This window comes from Pleurodeles waltl, chromosome 11, assembly GCF_031143425.1.
Source record: "Pleurodeles waltl isolate 20211129_DDA chromosome 11, aPleWal1.hap1.20221129, whole genome shotgun sequence".
In the NCBI taxonomy this organism is placed as follows: domain Eukaryota; kingdom Metazoa; phylum Chordata; class Amphibia; order Caudata; family Salamandridae; genus Pleurodeles; species Pleurodeles waltl.
This window is the reverse complement of record NC_090450.1, coordinates 425,343,023-425,363,074: the sequence shown is the minus strand read 5'-3', so window position 1 is coordinate 425,363,074 and position 20,052 is coordinate 425,343,023. Positions and strand designations below refer to the sequence as shown.

Here is a 20,052-nt window from a genome sequence, read left to right as displayed (position 1 = left end):
TCTAGGAACCTGTCCCAGCTGCTACTTGTTTCAAATTGTGATCTTTCTCTCTAGGAGCCCAGTGAAGTCCAAGCTGCAGTTCTTGGCCCCTCTGCAATGGAAGAGGACACAACACCAGACACTGATAGCTGTTATGCGCCCCCTGAAGGAGACCAAGCATCCTCAGACTTCCTGTGCACTACAGATGCATCCTTGGACCCTGTACCACCAGGAGCAGATGGGGAGTCCCTGAGAAAAGTGCCAACAGAACACAAAGTGGAGGAGGTCACCCAATGAGGAACTGTGGCATCTAAGGGTTACAGTCTTTGGAAGGCTGGCTGCTACAGCAGAGGCATTTTGTTTTCCCAGTATTTGCATCATTATAGGACAGTACTGGGGAAAAGTTATTTAACTGGATCTCAGATACTTGATCGCGCTTCATCTTGAAAGTTTACCACACAATGGTATAAGGGCACTTTGTGAGGGGACACTCCCACTTTCATGTGTCGACAAAAGTTAATTTGGTTTCATTTTGTTAGTTTTCAGATCTTTTAATTTTACTATTTAAGATTCGCTCAATGTATATTCTTGCTGAGTCTCCCTACAGCAACGGCAGGCCCGTCTGCAGCCTACTTTAGAACTAAACCATGAGTGCTTTCAAAAGCCAGACACATTTTAATGTTATGAATACAATAAAGCAATTTCTTGTTCTTGGTGTTTGGACAGGATTATCTGTTTTTGGAGAGATCCACAAAATACAGCTACTTCGCTATTCACAGGAGATAAGGACGACTTGGCCCAGCTACTCTCCCATTTGTTGGTGACCCCAAACTATGTATAGCTCATGGACCTGCCAGCTGTCTTTGTTCTTGCACTACAAAATACTCGCCTTTGTCTCTTCCATTGCCTTTTTTTTATTCTGTTAATTTTTCCCAAATCGTTAACACTAGATGGTGATTCTGTGCACTTGCCACCCTTACTGCATGGAGGACAATTTGTGCAGTTGGTGGTCACCTCCACTCGTTTGGCGCTTGACTTAATTTGCATTGATAGAATTTGTCCCAGAGCAAGTGAGAGAACAGTAGAAAAAGAAGAAGGCAGAAGAGACAGATAGAAAAACACAGACATGGGGAGAAAGGAGAGTTAAAAAAGAAACTGCAAAAGAAAGTATTGAGTGGTCAAACAAGCATGAAGTAGAATAAAGACTATGCTAGGTAATCGGCAACCATGGCTTTTGGAAGCACATGAGAGGAGGGCTACCTAAGAAAGACTTTGGGCCTCTGGCCTTATTTTTATTTAGTCTTAGAAATTAAGCATTCGGGCGAACATATTTAAAATTGCATTATGACTTGTCCTCCTGGTGTAACTCCATTAATTAAGCAATGCAACTGCAAATATATTGTAGTGGACCTGAACCTGCTCCTTGACGCATGTGTTGTCACCTTTCCTGCATCCAGCTATATCTCTTCCTCATCCTAAATGGACCACTCAGCTGGCCAAATATGGGAGTGCTTGGAGGGCCGTTTTTGGTGATAGAAACAAATAGTACAACAACCACATCAAGACAGTTTGTTCTATCCTTCTTCTCCATTCAGCTATTTTTTATTACCAACCAACTGGGGCATATATCACTCAAGACAAAAGTAAAAGGAGAAAGGTAACCTACATGGATGAACTACTAATAAGTGTTGGCAAAGCCTGTAGATATGGGTTTAATGTGCTGATGCACATAGCATTTGTACATTAGAGCAAAAAACAAAGAAGGGAGCCAGCAGAAGCAGACAGAGAATTGTAAAGTAGTCTGTCATGCAGTTCCATGCAAGCACTCCAGTGGTCATGGAAGGGTACACCCAAATAGCCAATAACATTACGTGAGACATTTGTACTGTACCAGACTCCGCCAAGTCGTCATTTATGAGTTTTATGAGTCTCAAGCCAATAGGTGAAAAAGCCTGGTCAGTGTGGTTAAAAGTGGCAGACCCAAAGATCACTCTATGTATATTGTAAGTAATAGGTCTATTTGACGGTTGAGTTGAGTTGTTAAAAACCAGACCTAAAAATAAAAAATAAATCTTTGTTGGCAACAAGACACAGAGAACAACAGGGCGTAGCTTGTAAATCAAGCAACATACCAACACAATACTCTGTGACTAAGGTCTGCAAAATTACCCTCTGACAGCATGAGATTGATGACAGGTGATGATCTCTGCACTTCATGAGCCCAAAGAGCAGTGCCCCACAATTATATAATACTATACTTTAGTGACCAAAACCAGACAGTGGATAACACTAATCACCCCAGGTGGTTTTCTTGTCATCTTCCCCCCTACTAGGGGTCAAGGAAACATAAAAATACATAGATTCTTGTCAGCAATAGTTCAATTTGACATCTCCACAGGCAATTTAAAAAAGAACTTACACAGTGAGCTCCATAAACATGGCCAAAACTCACACAGAACCTATCATTGTCATTGTGTAGCACTGAGCAACACTTGCTGTCCTAAAGTACGCTTAACTCATTCTCAGAAGGCATGCACAGGCATTAGTGTGGGGGGTGAAAGAACATTAGTTGGTCAGGCATGTATGTGGCAAATGTTTTGACGTTTCTGAGTGTTCCAGTTGCATTCCTGGGGATACACCCACACAGCGAGGCAGCACCTTTATAAAGCAAGCTTTGGCAAAGCCACTAGGCTTGGATAGATAATGCTGTCACATGCAGCCATACCACATTAGAGCACGACACATGGATGAAGTCATCAGAAGAGTCTGAGAGGGCTGAAGTTATAGAGTTGTTCCTCATGTAGTTCAATGCAAGCACTCCAGTGAAGGATTACCGCCAAAGCCTCAAGTCAATGGATGAAAGAGGCTGGTCAAAGAAAGATCATAGTTCAAAGGGGATGACCCATAACCCTCTCTCGTTATATTGCTAACAATATGTCTGTTTGACAGGTGTGCTATCAAAATTCAGACAGACGAAGGTGTGTTGGTAATGCAGAGATCCTTGCCTGAAATTCTCCTTGGCACTGGAAGACAGTGTATGGCACAAATTGCTTAGCTGATGCTCTGTAGTTGCTGGTTTAGGAGTCATTGCATTGCTGTGTTGTTAATTTGTCAGAACCTGCTAGACTGGTATTCAGTGCAGAAGTGTTGAGCACTGGGTCTTAACCTATGGTTAACAGACCCTTGGAGGGCCCACAACTGTTTATAAAATTAAATATTATTAGCGATTTATAACATATATATAAATAAAGAAGCAACATAAAAAACAAACTGTAAAACATTCTGTAAATGTGAAGGAAAATGAATGTGGGGCTAGAAATAAAGTTGGGATCCTTAACTTGATTTGTGAGAGCAGCACAAGTACAGCAAACTGATTATAATATGGTCAATGGGTGGCCTCAGTTGAAAAGCTGACAAATAGAAAGCATACATTCAGAGCATAAAAATGCAATGGCATGCTAGTCTAGCATACCACTTTGCCTTTTAGAATTAAAATCCAAATGTTGAGAAGCCCCAATATTCCCACTAGAATTAAAATTTAAATCGTTTTGTTTGTGAATTAAACAAAATATTTCATCATTTGTGAATTTGCTTGATGTACATTTGTTTCTGTATTATGCTGTATTATTTTGAGGTTCAAATTGTAGAAATTGTTAAGGCCCCGGTCCCTGGTTTCCAGTAGTGATTCAGTAGAGGTCCATAGAAGTCAAAAGGTTAAGACCTGATGTAGAGAACTTTGGTTTAGAGCCCATGTCATCCTCCTGATCAAACACCATTTATACCACTGCATCCTATTCTTGACCAAAGTTACAACATCCACCAAACTACCCTCACGAAACCACAATCATCTAAATGAAACCATTTCAATAGATGATGATTGAAAATGTGCTTTTCATCGGACACTCTGGGCATGTGTTGAGAATTCCTCAACTAATCCCTCCCTCTCCTATCTCCAGCATGATCCACTGTCATTACATGATATATACTAGTCATTGGATCATACACCAGTATACTGCAGTGACATCAAGTAGAAGCAATCTTCAGTAGGGCAAACTTGAGACAAAGCATGCAGTAGCCAACCACATCCTACTAATGCACAGACCGTGTGTGAGAAAAACACAATTGATTGTCAGAAATAAATGGGGAACTAAGCACAGCAAATAAACTTGACCTCAATAAACACTCTGTAACTAAACTTGCTATATTCCACGTGTGTTCAGTTTAATTGACAGTCTTTCTGTGTCTAAGAAGTAAAACTCTGTTCACACCAGTATGGTGTCCTTGGTGAAGTAGACAGCATTTGGTGAGAAGGGAGGGTGGTAATTTGGTAATTTATGTTAGGGGATAGCAATTGTCTCACTCCAGTAGCATTGGAATGTTTTCCAAGGTGAGATGCTTGTGGAAATGGGAAAGGAAGGGTGTTTCCTGGATTGCCACGTGGTCCTTATTGATGCCTCACTGCTGCCTTGCGACCCCCGGACAATTCGTGCTGCTGATAGAGAGAGTAGTTATATCCCTGGCCCTGTTGTGGAAGATGGGGGTCTAGCAAGATATCTCGTCAGTGAGGGAGCTGCTAAGGCAAGAGTGAGGGGGGAGAGTGTTTCCTGGATGAATGATCTGTATCTATAGGTAACTCTGCTATTCTGGATTGTTGTGGTAATATGAACCCCAGTAACCAGGGGTGGCATGAGAACATTTATGAGGAGAGCCCTTGGTGCACAACATACACATCAATATATTTCCACATACCAGATATGGATGAGACCCCTCTTCCTGCACAAGTTAGGAGCAACCCAGATATAATGCTGGAGCTGGTGGGTTTCAGACTGAGTGGGCTCCTCTGAGTGCCTAGTGTAACATGTGCATGTGATTAGAAAGGTGTTGCTGTCAGGCCATAAATCTAATTAAACCATTGGAATGTTGAGAGATCTACTGAAGGCAATGGAGGAACTCAGGCCAATAATAGCATATATAGACCTCCTGCTACAACATTCAAAGGTTTGTCTTTCTTTTTGTCCCTTTTTAATTTGGAACACTCTACCTTCAGTGGGTCAAACTATCTGTTAGCCTTATTGCCATTCTGCCTCAGCCTATACCTTTAGTTAAAGCTCTTCCACCTTATTATAGGTCATTGCAGGTTTAGGGCCTTTAACAACCAGTATACCCCTCAGAAGCAAACTATAGGAAATGAAGAGGAAGTCATGACATGCTTGTAATAAGGAGGAGGGCCCTGCTGGAAATAGGGCTGGGTGTATCCAACACTCTCAAATATCGCTCTGTGTTTTAAATGAAGTTAGAATTTATTCAAAGTGTTTGTTTCAGTTTTTATTTCTTCCCTCACAAAAACCTTACCAATCTCAGACATTGGTCTGTTAAAGATCTTGGCTATAGACTGTTGGAGACGTATTGTTCCATATACATTACATGTAAGTAGAATAGGCGTTGGGCTAGCCGCTTGTCATAATTGGATGGCTTGATTTTTTTTCTCTACTTTGGTCCTAATTGAATGGCTTTCCTTTCTGTTCTAGTTTTTGTCCCACCCAGGAGCATTTTAGTCTCAGTTTTTTTAAATGGTTGATGTATTTCTCCACTGATGATGGGGGACTTCGCAATACAGTCCATGTGTGGGGCTTCTTTGTCTCCTGCTCTCTGCCCTCCTTCCTCCTGTCTTTTAGTTTCAATCCACAACTATTTTAACTCCCAGTCCTGCCATTTATTCTCTTGTCCCCGCAGCCCTTCACTAATTTTTCATCACCTGCTGTACTCGTGGAAGACTGCCATCTTAAAAATTTGTTTTGAACATTTCAAGATAGCAACTCATGCATGTGCATGCATGCAAAACATGCATCTTCAAAAGGCTTTATTTTATTTTTACAAATCCCGTTCAGTGATGGACACTGTGGATGTGCATCCATGTGGCCATCTTTGGAAAGGACTTCCAAAAATAAAATGAAATAGATTCAAAGTCAGATGCCACTTATTTTGATAATTGATATTACTAAATGGTCAGGTAGATGAGATGAATTGCTAGAGTAACTACCTCGTTATGGATGTGTGTCTCATTGATGATTGGTAGCTGAAGAGCATGCCTAACACTCCAGTGTATGCAGCCATGGAGAAGCCTCATGCAGGTAACCATACCTCTCTCAAACTCCACTAAAGGCCTTGGCAAGTCCAATTTCATTCAGTAACTGAACAGTCCAGCACTAGATTGATAAAATCCTCTGGCCACTCAGCCACTGGGAGTCAGCCCTATAGGTATGCTGTCACTTAGGCTAGAACCTGAGCCCTACATATCTATGCTAAGGACGCAAACATGAACGTGTTGCTGCGGAGCTGAAACGATTAGGAATTAAAGCAGCAAGTGGGTATAGTGCTGGTACCAGCACATGAATCAAAGAGGAACAGGACATCCTAACATGGCACCTAGTCTAGGCTCTGTGCATGAAATGTATCCAAAGCAGCGATACAGTGCCTCTTTATCAGCTAGGCACTTCACACTGAAGGTAACAGTAGCACATGTTTCATTTAATCCCCTTTAGAAAAATGAGGCAGGTGAAACCTTAAGGGAACTTGAAGGTCAACTTGGGGAGTCCTGTGTTTATGGGTGTGCAAAGTTTTTTTTTTTCCTGCACATTTCCTGTTATAATGGGAATGTCCCCTGCATGGTTCATTGGTGTGTTGCCCTTCTCTGAGTGCCTGAATGTATGTAAAACTGGTATCCTTACTTCTATTATGGCCCTGGGATTGCGCTAACCTATTCTGATAGAGACTCCAAGCCACTGATTCCTCATCTTTTGAATATTCCCCGTGCATTGGACTGTATTGGGAAACATTTCAGGAGTACCTCTGCGTACTGGTAGGTGGTGCCATGGTGCTGCACACTGATGTCGTTCCTCTCTGTAAATTACATGCAGCGTCTATTTAATCACCATTCTTGTGTGCTGATGTCTGTTCCTTTTTTTCAGCACAACCTGACACGGATCCAGAGCTTTCTCTCGTCTCTCGGAGACTATAACCTCATATTTTGTAATAAATTTTACTTGGTGTGCAAGGGATATCACCCACCAAAAACAATAGGTTTTAAACCCAGTAGATACTGTCACAAACAAATGTCTGTGACATCCCCATCAGGTGTGCCTGAGGTCAAGTCACAGGTCCAAGGTCGGGAGTGACTGCCTGCAGATGAACATAAGGCCGCCTGGGACAGCAAGGGGAAATTTTACATCGCTAAGCACAAGAAGCCTCCTTGGCGTGACTGCGAGACAGAATGTTGAACAATGCAAACAATCCCTCCCGAGTCACAAAGATCTGGGTTTAATCCATCTTTTTTTACCCACCACTTCTCCCCAGCTTGTACCCAGCCATATGCAAATCAGTCTTGACCCTGCTCCCCATGGGAAAAGTTGCAGTCCAAGTTCAAGGTTTGCTCACAAAGCTGCTCCAGAGGCTAGTATCAGTGGACGATTTGAAGCATGACAAATTCCAAAAAGAAGCATATAGAATCAAAGCATGACTCTGACCCACTCGCTGCTGGCATTCACCTCAGCAGGGCAGTGCCATAGCTCTTGATCCTGCTCCGGGAGTCGCACAATTTTGATGCCATAGCTGATACTGCCACAACCTGAGTTTCCAGAGCCATCCGCCACTCAACAACAGATCAACAAGTGTGATGCAGCCATGCTCAAGCTCTTCAGATCCTTGCCTATTCCATCTGGCATGCCTTCGGGCCCCAAAGGAGGTGAGAACCCTTCCTGCTGTAGTACCACTGGCCAGTTAGCCTTCAGCCCCAGGTGGTCCCACCGAGCCTGTCACAACACCTTCAGCTCCGGTCCAGACTCTGCCTCTCGCACCACGGCCCATAACAGTCCGTGGAACTTCAGCAGCAGTGCTGAATTATCGATGCTGGATGAGAAAATACCTATAGTAATCTCTTTGAATTCAAGTTGGCCCTGGTCTGATATCCACAGAAGCTGCGCCCAGTGACAGTTGAGGCGCCTTTATTTCCACTTACTCTGCTACCTCCATAAGGGAGATAGTACACCCTGCATTCACTTTTCGGAATAGACTCGGGCAATGGTTTTGATGCAGGTGATAAATTTGCTCAGTCCTTTCAAGACAACAGTTAGTATGATGACTTGCAGGAGGCTAGTGGCCTTGAGACACCCCCTAAATGGGCCTTTTCTCAACCCCTGGTCCAGTCACTGCAAAAGCACATTCTACCTCATGGTAATGTTTAAGGCGGACTAAGTTCCCCACCTTGGAGGCAAAAACTAATGTACTGATGGAAGTCCTCCAGCCCAGGCAAACATCTTCTGAGTCCCTTCAACCATTCAATGAGGCATCGACCGTTACCTTGCTGGGAGCTCAGGCCAAGCTTTGTTCTGCCCCCCCCACCCATTCAACAGACGTATAGTAAGCCATGATAGTCCTACGCTTGGTGACCATGCATTCTCCTCTCAGAACCCTTCCCAGAATGTTTAATAGTGCAGGCATCCATGTGCAGATCTAATCCCAACACTTTTCTGACTACTCACCCAATAGGGAGTCCAAATGGGTTGAGACATTTGTGAAACAAGTTTTCTCTTCCACCAGCCTGGGTCTCCATTCAGTAAATGTCAGCTGCTTCCTGGGACGCTGTTCCCACCCTCTTTGGGACTCTGAGGCTTATGTCCTGCCTGGGGTCCCTGAGATCTCTGACTTCTCCTTTCCCAGGATATCCAAGACAGTTGTGACTGTGTGAGAAGGTAGCCTCTTTCTAGCCTTGTTACCCCCACTTTTGGCCTGTTTGTGAGTGTATGTCAGGGTGTTTGTCACTGTTTTCACTGTCTCACTGGGATCCTGATAGCCAGGCCTCAGTGCTCATAGTGAAAACACTATGTTTTCAGTATGTTTGTTATGTGTCACTGGGATCCTGCTGGTCAGGACTCCAGTGCTCATAGGTTTGTGGCCTATATGTATGTGTCACTGGGACCCTGTCACACAGGGCCCCAGTGCTCATAGGTGTGCATGTATATGTTCCCTGTGTGGTGCCTAACTGTCTCACTGAGGCTCTGCTAACCAGAACCTCAGTGGTTATGCTCTCTCATTACTTCCAAATTGTCACTGACAGGCTAGTGACCATTTTTACCAATTTACATTGGCTTACTGGAACACCCTTATAATTCCCTAGTATATGGTACTGAGGTACCCAGGGTATTGGGGTTCCAGGAGATCCCTATGGGCTGCAGCATTTCTTTTGCCACCCATAGGGAGCTCTGACAATTCTTACACAGGCCTGCCACTGCAGCCTGAGTGAAATAACGTCCACGTTATTTCACAGCCATTTTACACTGCACTTAAGTAACTTATAAGTCACCTATATGTCTAACCTTTACCTGGTAAAGGTTAGGTGCAAAGTTACTTAGTGTGAGGACACCCTGGCACTAGCCAAGGTGCCCCCACATTGTTCAGAGCCAATTCACTGAACTTTGTGAGTGCGGGGACACCATTACACGCGTGCACTACATATAGGTCACTACCTATATGTAGCTTCACCATGGTAACTCCGAATATGGCCATGTAACATGTCTATGATCATGGAATTGCCCCCTCTATGCCATCCTGGCATTGTTGGTACAATTCCATGATCCCAGTGGTCTGTAGCACAGACCCTGGTACTGCCAGACTGCCCTTCCTGGGGTTTCACTGCAGCTGCTGCTGCTGCCAACCCCTCAGACAGGCAGCTGCCCTCCTGGGGTCCAGCCAGGCCTGGCCCAGGATGGCAGAACAAAGAACTTCCTCTGAGAGAGGGTGTGACACCCTCTCCCTTTGGAAAATGGTGTGAAGGCAGGGGAGGAGTAGCCTCCCCCAGCCTCTGGAAATGCTTTGTTGGGCACAGAGGTGCCCAATTCTGCATAAGCCAGTCTACACCGGTTCAGGGACCCCTTAGCCCCTGCTCTGGCGCGAAACTGGACAAAGGAAAGGGGAGTGACCACTCCCCTGACCTGCACCTCCCCTGGGAGGTGTCCAGAGCTCCTCCAGTGTGCTCCAGACCTCTGCCATCTTGGAAACAGAGGTGCTGCTGGCACACTGGACTGCTCTGAGTGGCCAGTGCCACCAGGTGACGTCAGAGACTCCTTGTGATAGGCTCCTTCAGGTGTTAGTAGCCTTTCCTCTCTCCTAGGTAGCCAAACCCTCTTTTCTGGCTATTTAGGGTCTCTGTCTCTGGGGAAACTTTAGATAACGAATGCATGAGCTCAGCCGAGTTCCTCTGCATCTCTCTCTTCACCTTCTGATAAGGAAACGACCGCTGACCGCGCTGGAAGCCTGCAAACCTGCAACATAGTAGCAAAGACGACTACTGCAACTCTGTAACGCTGATCCTGCCGCCTTCTCGACTGTTTTCCTGCTTGTGCATGCTGTGGGGGTAGCCTGCCTCCTCTCTGCACCAGAAGCTCCGAAGAAATCTCCCGTGGGTCGACGGAATCTTCCCCCTGCAACCGCAGGCACCAAAAAGCTGCATTTCCGGTCCCTTGGGTCTCCTCTCAGCACGACGAGCGAGGTCCCTCGAATCCAGCGACACCGTCCAAGTGACCCCCACAGTCCAGTGACTCTTCAGCCCAAGTTTGGTGGAGGTAAGTCCTTGCCTCACCTCGCTGGGCTGCATTGCTGGGAACCGCGACTTTGCAAGCTACTCCGGCCCCTGTGCACTTCCGGCGGAAATCCTTCGTGCACAGCCAAGCCTGGGTCACGGGACTCAAACCTGCATTGCACGACTTTCTAAGTTGGTCTCCGGCGACGTGGGACTCCTTTGTGCAACTTCGGCGAGCACCGTTTCACGCATCTTCGTAGTGCCTGTTTCTGGCACTTCTCCGGGTGCTACCTGCTTCACTGAGGGCTCTTTGTCTTGCTCGACGTCCCCTCTCTCTGCAGGTCCGATTTGCGACCTTCTGGTCCCTCCTGGGCCCCAGCAGCGTCCAAAAACGCCAAACGCACGATTTGCGTGTAGCAAGGCTTGTTGGCGTCCATCCGGCGGGAAAACACTTCTGCACGACTCTCCAAGGCGTGGGGGATCCATCCTCCAAAGGGGAAGTCTCTAGCCCTTGTCGTTCCTGCAGTATTCACAGTTCTTCAGCCTAGTAAGAGCTTCTTTGCACCAACCGCTGGCATTTCTTGGGCATCTGCCCATCTCCGAGCTGCTTGTGACTTTTGGACTTGGTCCCCTTGTTCCACAGGTACCCTCAGTCAGGAATCCATCGTTGTTGCATTGCTGATTTGTGTTTTCCTTGCATTTTCCCTCTAACACGACTATTTTGTCCTTAGGGGAACTTTGGTGCACTTTGCACTCACTTTTCAGGGTCTTGGGGAGGGTTATTTTTCTAACTCTCACTATTTTCTAATAGTCCCAGCGACCCTCTACAAGGTCACATAGGTTTGGGGTCCATTCGTGGTTCGCATTCCACTTTTGGAGTATATGGTTTGTGTTGCCCCTATCCCTATGTTTCCCCATTGCATCCTATTGTAACTATACATTGTTTGCACTGTTTTCTAAGACTATACTGCATATTTTTGCTATTGTGTATATATATCTTGTGTATATTTCCTATCCTCTCACTGAGGGTACACTCTAAGATACTTTGGCATATTGTCATAAAAATAAAGTACCTTTATTTTTAGTATAACTGTGTATTGTGTTTTCTTATGATATTGTGCATATGACACTAAGTGGTACTGTAGTAGCTTCACACGTCTCCTAGTTCAGCCTAAGCTGCTCTGCTAAGCTACCATTATCTATCAGCCTAAGCTGCTAGACACCCTATACACTAATAAGGGATAACTGGGCCTGGTGCAAGGTGCAAGTACCCCTTGGTACTCACTACAAGCCAGTCCAGCCTCCTACATTGGTTGTGCAGCGGTGGGATAAGTGCTTTGAGACTACTTACCACTCTTGTCATTGTACTTTTCATAAGAGAAAAATATACAAAACAAGGTCAGTGTATATACACATAGCCAAAAAGTTTTGCATTTCCTCTTTTCACTCTTTTCTAAGTGCTGAAAAGTACTTCTAAACTTTCAAAAAGTTCTTAAAAGTTTAAAAAGTTTTTTTCTGTCTTTCCAAAAAAGTTCAGAAAACTTTTTTCTCTTTGTCTATCACTTTAACTCTCTCTAAAAATGTCTGGCACAGGAAAAAATGTTGAACTGTCCAAACTTGCATATGATCACCTTAGCTGGAAAGGAGCAAGGAGTCTCTGCATAGAGAGAGGTTTGAGTGTAGGGAAGAATCCTTCCTTAGAACTGTTAATTAATATGCTTAGAGTACAGGATAAGGCCATAAGTGCCCAATCTGTAGAAAAAGTAGCTAATGGTTCTCAATCTGATCCATGGACTCCCCCAGGAAAAGGTTCAGGAAAGAAACTTCTCAGCCTGCCCATTACTAGACAGTCTAGCATAGTTGGTACAGAGGTTGAATCACATCATATTGATGATGTGCTCTCACATTATGCTGGTAGCCAAGCTGTTAGGGTGCCCTTGGTAAGGGACAGGTCTCCTTCTGTTCATTCCCATCATACCTCTGTATCTAGAAATGTCCCTCCCACCCACCCTGATGACAGATTGTTAGAAAGGGAGCTCAATAGATTGAGAGTGGAACAAACCAGACTGAAGCTCAAGAAGCAACAGCTGGATTTGGATAGACAGTCTTTAGAAATAGAGAGGGAAAGACAGAAGTTGGGTTTAGATACCCATGGTGGCAGCAGCAGTATTCCCCATAGTCATCCTGCAAAAGAGCATGATTCCAGGAATCTGCACAAGATAGTTCCCCCTTATAAGGAGGGGGATGACATTAACAAGTGGTTTGCTGCACTTGAGAGGGCCTGTGCTGTACAGGATGTCCCTCAAAAGCAGTGGGCTGCTATCCTATGGCTATCATTTAGTGGAAAAGGTAGGGATAGGCTCCTTACAGTGAAAGAAAATGATGCCAATAATTTTACAGTTCTTAAGAATGCACTCCTGGATGGTTATGGCTTAACCACTGAACAGTACAGGATAAAGTTCAGAGAGACCAAAAAGGAGTCTTCACAAGACTGGGTTGATTTCATTGACCATTCAGTGAAGGCCTTGGAGGGGTGGTTACATGGCAGTAAAGTTACTGATTATGAAAGCCTGTATAACACAATCCTGAGAGAGCATATACTTAATAATTGTGTGTCTGATTTGTTGCACCAGTACCTGGTAGACTCTGATCTGACCTCTCCCCAAGAATTGGGAAAGAAGGCAGACAAATGGGTCAGAACAAGGGTGAACAGAAAAGTTCATACAGGGGGTGACAAAGATGGCAATAAGAAGAAAGATGGTGAAAAATCTCAAGATAAGCATGGGGATAAGGGTAAAACCAAAGATCCCACTTCAAATCTTAAACACTCTTCAGAGGGTGGGGATAAAACAAATTCTTCCTCTTCTTCCCAACCTGCACACATTAAAAAGCCTTGGTGCTTTGTGTGTAAAAATAGAGGCCATAGGCCAGGGGATAAGTCCTGTCCAGGTAAACCCCCTGAGCCTACCACCACTAATACATCAAGCTCTAGTGCCCCTAGCAGTAGTGGTACTAGTGGTGGGACTGCTGGCAACAGTCAAGCAAAGGGTGTAGTTGGGTTCACTTATGGGTCCATAGTGGAAACTGATGTAATCAGTCCCAAGACAGTTTCTGTCACACCTAGTGGCATTGGCCTTGCCACACTGGCTGCTTGTCCCCTTACAATGGATAAGTACAGGCAGACAGTTTCAATCAATGGTGTTGAGGCCTTGGCCTACAGGGACACAGGTGCCAGTTTCACTTTGGTGACTGAAAACCTAGTGCCTCCTGAACAACACATCATTGGACAACAGTATAAGATTATTGATGTCCATAACTCCACTAAGTTTCTTCCCTTAGCTATAATTCAGTTTAGTTGGGGTGGAGTTACTGGCCCAAAGCAGGTGGTGGTATCACCTAGCTTACCTGTAGACTGTCTCTTAGGTAATGACCTAGAGGCCTCAGGTTGGGCTGATGTAGAGTTTTATGCCCATGCAGCCATGCTGGGCATCCCTGAGGAATTGTTCCCTCTCATTTCAAGTGAAATGAAAAAGCAAAGGAGAGAAGGCCTGAAAACTCAGGATCCCTCTCCATCAACAGGTAAAAAGGGTATCACAGTATCCCCTAACCACCCTACCATTCAGGATACCATTCCTGTGGTGGGAGAAACCTCTCCTGGGGTGGCACCTGTTCCAAGGGAATCATCAGCTGGCATAGCTGGACTCCCTGAGGTAGAAGTACCTCTCTGTGGAATAACTAACATTGGTGACAAAAAGAGCACCATTTTAGTTAACATGGAGCATCCCTCCAACCCTCCCAGAGAAACTTTAGTGCAGAAACCCTGTACTGCCTCACAACACTTAGGACAGCATCCCTGCCCTAGTGTGGAGCTCATAGGACAGCATCCCTGCCCTGCTCCAACTCAAGAGAAACAGCATCCCTGTTCTCTCTTCCAGCCAAATGGACAAAGTTTTTGCCCAGCTATGGCTTTACTGAGACAGCATCCCTGTCTGGCATTTCCATCATTACAAATAGGTTCAGTGGATAATTCCCACTGCTCTAAACTAAAACTTACTGATAGAAACTCTGAAAATACATCTTCGCATTGTTGGTTAGCTAAAAAACTTCAAACAGGGTGGTTTACATCCCCACAGGGAAGTAACCATACAGTGGATGATAAAGGGAGTAACCAGTCTATTGCAGAGCTACTCTCTACTTATCACCACTTAGACAATAAAGTCTCAACTGGCCAAGGTTAGCCTTATTGTCCTTCGTTTGTGGGGGGGTTGTGTGAGAAGGTAGCCTCTTTCTAGCCTTGTTACCCCCACTTTTGGCCTGTTTGTGAGTGTATGTCAGGGTGTTTGTCACTGTTTTCACTGTCTCACTGGGATCCTGATAGCCAGGCCTCAGTGCTCATAGTGAAAACACTATGTTTTCAGTATGTTTGTTATGTGTCACTGGGATCCTGCTGGTCAGGACTCCAGTGCTCATAGGTTTGTGGCCTATATGTATGTGTCACTGGGACCCTGTCACACAGGGCCCCAGTGCTCATAGGTGTGCATGTATATGTTCCCTGTGTGGTGCCTAACTGTCTCACTGAGGCTCTGCTAACCAGAACCTCAGTGGTTATGCTCTCTCATTACTTCCAAATTGTCACTGACAGGCTAGTGACCATTTTTACCAATTTACATTGGCTTACTGGAACACCCTTATAATTCCCTAGTATATGGTACTGAGGTACCCAGGGTATTGGGGTTCCAGGAGATCCCTATGGGCTGCAGCATTTCTTTTGCCACCCATAGGGAGCTCTGACAATTCTTACACAGGCCTGCCACTGCAGCCTGAGTGAAATAACGTCCACGTTATTTCACAGCCATTTTACACTGCACTTAAGTAACTTATAAGTCACCTATATGTCTAACCTTTACCTGGTAAAGGTTAGGTGCAAAGTTACTTAGTGTGAGGACACCCTGGCACTAGCCAAGGTGCCCCCACATTGTTCAGAGCCAATTCACTGAACTTTGTGAGTGCGGGGACACCATTACACGCGTGCACTACATATAGGTCACTACCTATATGTAGCTTCACCATGGTAACTCCGAATATGGCCATGTAACATGTCTATGATCATGGAATTGCCCCCTCTATGCCATCCTGGCATTGTTGGTACAATTCCATGATCCCAGTGGTCTGTAGCACAGACCCTGGTACTGCCAGACTGCCCTTCCTGGGGTTTCACTGCAGCTGCTGCTGCTGCCAACCCCTCAGACAGGCAGCTGCCCTCCTGGGGTCCAGCCAGGCCTGGCCCAGGATGGCAGAACAAAGAACTTCCTCTGAGAGAGGGTGTGACACCCTCTCCCTTTGGAAAATGGTGTGAAGGCAGGGGAGGAGTAGCCTCCCCCAGCCTCTGGAAATGCTTTGTTGGGCACAGAGGTGCCCAATTCTGCATAAGCCAGTCTACACCGGTTCAGGGACCCCTTAGCCCCTGCTCTGGCGCGAAACTGGACAAAGGAAAGGGGAGTGACCACTCCCCTGACCTGCACCTCCCCTGGGAGGTGTCCAGAGCTCCTCCAGTGTGCTCCAGACCTCTGCCATCTTGGAAACAGAGGTGCTGCTGGCACACTGGACTGCTCTGAGTGGCCAGTGCCACCAGGTGACGTCAGAGACTCCTTGTGATAGGCTCCTTCAGGTGTTAGTAGCCTTTCCTCTCTCCTAGGTAGCCAAACCCTCTTTTCTGGCTATTTAGGGTCTCTGTCTCTGGGGAAACTTTAGATAACGAATGCATGAGCTCAGCCGAGTTCCTCTGCATCTCTCTCTTCACCTTCTGATAAGGAAACGACCGCTGACCGCGCTGGAAGCCTGCAAAACTGCAACATAGTAGCAAAGACGACTACTGCAACTCTGTAACGCTGATCCTGCCGCCTTCTCGACTGTTTTCCTGCTTGTGCATGCTGTGGGGGTAGCCTGCCTCCTCTCTGCACCAGAAGCTCCGAAGAAATCTCCCGTGGGTCGACGGAATCTTCCCCCTGCAACCGCAGGCACCAAAAAGCTGCATTTCCGGTCCCTTGGGTCTCCTCTCAGCACGACGAGCGAGGTCCCTCGAATCCAGCGACACCGTCCAAGTGACCCCCACAGTCCAGTGACTCTTCAGCCCAAGTTTGGTGGAGGTAAGTCCTTGCCTCACCTCGCTGGGCTGCATTGCTGGGAACCGCGACTTTGCAAGCTACTCCGGCCCCTGTGCACTTCCGGCGGAAATCCTTCGTGCACAGCCAAGCCTGGGTCCACGGCACTCTAACCTGCATTGCACGACTTTCTAAGTTGGTCTCCGGCGACGTGGGACTCCTTTGTGCAACTTCGGCGAGCACCGTTTCACGCATCCTCGTAGTGCCTGTTTCTGGCACTTCTCCGGGTGCTACCTGCTTCACTGAGGGCTCTTTGTCTTGCTCGACGTCCCCTCTCTCTGCAGGTCCGATTTGCGACCTTCTGGTCCCTCCTGGGCCCCAGCAGCGTCCAAAAACGCCAAACGCACGATTTGCGTGTAGCAAGGCTTGTTGGCGTCCATCCGGCGGGAAAACACTTCTGCACGACTCTCCAAGGCGTGGGGGATCCATCCTCCAAAGGGGAAGTCTCTAGCCCTTGTCGTTCCTGCAGTATTCACAGTTCTTCAGCCTAGTAAGAGCTTCTTTGCACCAACCGCTGGCATTTCTTGGGCATCTGCCCATCTCCGAGCTGCTTGTGACTTTTGGACTTGGTCCCCTTGTTCCACAGGTACCCTCAGTCAGGAATCCATCGTTGTTGCATTGCTGATTTGTGTTTTCCTTGCATTTTCCCTCTAACACGACTATTTTGTCCTTAGGGGAACTTTGGTGCACTTTGCACTCACTTTTCAGGGTCTTGGGGAGGGTTATTTTTCTAACTCTCACTATTTTCTAATAGTCCCAGCGACCCTCTACAAGGTCACATAGGTTTGGGGTCCATTCGTGGTTCGCATTCCACTTTTGGAGTATATGGTTTGTGTTGCCCCTATCCCTATGTTTCCCCATTGCATCCTATTGTAACTATACATTGTTTGCACTGTTTTCTAAGACTATACTGCATATTTTTGCTATTGTGTATATATATCTTGTGTATATTTCCTATCCTCTCACTGAGGGTACACTCTAAGATACTTTGGCATATTGTCATAAAAATAAAGTACCTTTATTTTTAGTATAACTGTGTATTGTGTTTTCTTATGATATTGTGCATATGACACTAAGTGGTACTGTAGTAGCTTCACACGTCTCCTAGTTCAGCCTAAGCTGCTCTGCTAAGCTACCATTATCTATCAGCCTAAGCTGCTAGACACCCTATACACTAATAAGGGATAACTGGGCCTGGTGCAAGGTGCAAGTACCCCTTGGTACTCACTACAAGCCAGTCCAGCCTCCTACAGACGTGGCCAAGTTCACAATACGGGAGCGTTTTCAGATTTGCTATGCTCCCCTTTGATCACACTAGCGCCCCTTAGGTGTTCACAAAAGTGATAGCAGTGGTGGCAGCAAACTTCCAGAGGTCAGGGTGCCAGTCTTCCCCTACCTCGATGACTGGCTGTTGTAGGCTATCTCACCCCAGGCAGTCGTTAACCACTTCTAGACTATTGAGAACCTCCTGTCATCTTTGGTGTTCACTATCAACATGCCAAAGTCACACCTGGCTCCTTCTCAGATGCTCCCCTTCATTGGAGCCATTCTGGGCACGGTTTGGTTTTGTGTCTTTTCCCCGGGAAAGAGAATCCTGGACATTCAGGCTATGATCCCGATCAGCCTCGGTCCTGGATTTCAGTGAAGTCGACTCTGAGGCTGCTAGGACTGATGGCCTCCTGGAATCTGCTGGTCGAGCACCTCAGGTGGCGTATGCAGGCTCTGCAGTGGGATCTGAAGTCTGTGGGCCCAACATCAAGGTGATCTCTCCAACCATGTCAAGATTTTGGACGACAATGCAAAAGATCTGCAGTGGTGGTTGCTGGACCGCGAACGGGTCAGCAGCAGACCATAACACACCCAGAGCTGACAATGGGGCCAGCTGCATCACTTCTGGGCTGCAGCAGCCACCGGAGATAGATGGGGATCAGAGGTCTCTGGTCTCAGGTGTCGTCCCAGTTCCATATCAGCCTTCTGCAGCTGAAGGCCATTTGCTTGGCGTTGAAAGCCTTCCTTCTATCCATCAAGGCAAAGCTGATACAGTTGCTTATGGGAAACACCACTGCCATGTGGTACTGCAACAAACAGGGCAGGGTGGGGTTACAGACCTTGTGCCAGGAGGCTATGTGCCTCTGGACATGGCTGGACTGCCAAGGGCTCTTCCTGGTGGTGTACCATCTAGTAGACTATTTGAATGTCAGGGCCGACAAACTCAGCCATTGTCAACTAGAGGATCATGAGTGGTAATGGCATCTGGTAGTAGCACAAGGTCTCCTCCACGAACGGGGGGAATATTGGCTCAGTCTCTTCAGCACTGCCGAGAATGTGTAATGTCAGCACTTCTGCTGGAACTTCTGCTGGAAATTCCGTGGAATTTCCAAGGTGTCTCTATTTGGAAACGCATTCCACTTCAAGTGGAACTTGGGACTCCTGTATGCCTTTCCGCTGATACCACTCCTGGCCCAGGTTCTCAAGAAAATCAGGACTGACTGGGCCCAAGTCATTCTAGTGACTCTGGATTGGACACCAAGGGTATGGTATCCAGAACTCATGCGCTTGAGCATTTCTCCTCCGATCAGGCTGCTCCTCCTAGAGGATCTTCTGTTACAGCAAGAGGGCTAGGATTTAGTGGTGACAGCTTAACACATGCGATCTTCCTCCAGAGGTGAATAATATTCTCTTGACAGCTGGGCATCCCTCGACAAAACAGCATACGCCTGTCATTGGGACAGATATGTGGCTTGGTGTGGCACATGCTAGATAGATTCTCTCCAGGCAAAGTTATCTGACATTTTCTATTTATTTTTACCCCTGCCCAGCAAGGGTTTGCTCTGGGCACTGTTAAAGGGTATCTTTTGGCTCTTTCATTTTTTTTGCGGTTGCCAATTCAGCCTTTGTTGTGTAAGTTGAAAGTTGATATGCACTCTTTAAAAGGGTTGTTTCCGACCTCCCTCTTTGTCGTGCAACAGCGGGACCTTAATTTGATCTTTACCTTCCTAATCTGTACTCCTTTGAGCCGCTTCACCGCTGCCCATTGTGGCTTCTCACCCTCAAGCAATTGTTCCTCATCACCATTGCATCGGCGCAGCGAATGAGTGAGCTTTAAACTGTGTGTGTCAACCCACCATAACTACCTTCTTCCATGATAAAACAGGTTCTCCGGATGTGAGCATCCTTCTTACTAAAAGTTGTGACACCATTCCATGTCAGACAAACCATCACCCTGCCGGCAATCTATGCTCCACCTTACCCCTCTAAGGAGAGGGAGAGACTCTATCACTGGAACCTTGAGAGAGCACTGAGATTTTACATAGATCGTACAAAGAAACATCAAGTAAA

At 46.3% G+C, this 20,052-nt stretch overlaps 1 protein-coding gene across 4 annotated transcripts in view; it reads left to right on the top strand.

Moving 5' to 3' along the window:
- Positions 1-4,174, top strand: part of LOC138265769 (autophagy-related protein 16-like) — a 52,179-nt gene extending 48,005 nt beyond the window's left edge. For 3 of the 4 annotated variants that reach the window (XM_069213787.1, XM_069213788.1, XM_069213789.1), the window contains exon 8: positions 55-689. In XM_069213787.1, the coding sequence (XP_069069888.1) occupies positions 55-276 (222 nt within the window). In that variant the 3' untranslated portion in view covers positions 277-689. Of the gene's footprint in view, positions 1-54 lie in introns of all 4 variants that reach the window. The other variant, XM_069213786.1, reaches the window with a different exon arrangement.
- The last annotated feature ends 15,878 nt before the right edge of the window (positions 4,175-20,052 follow it).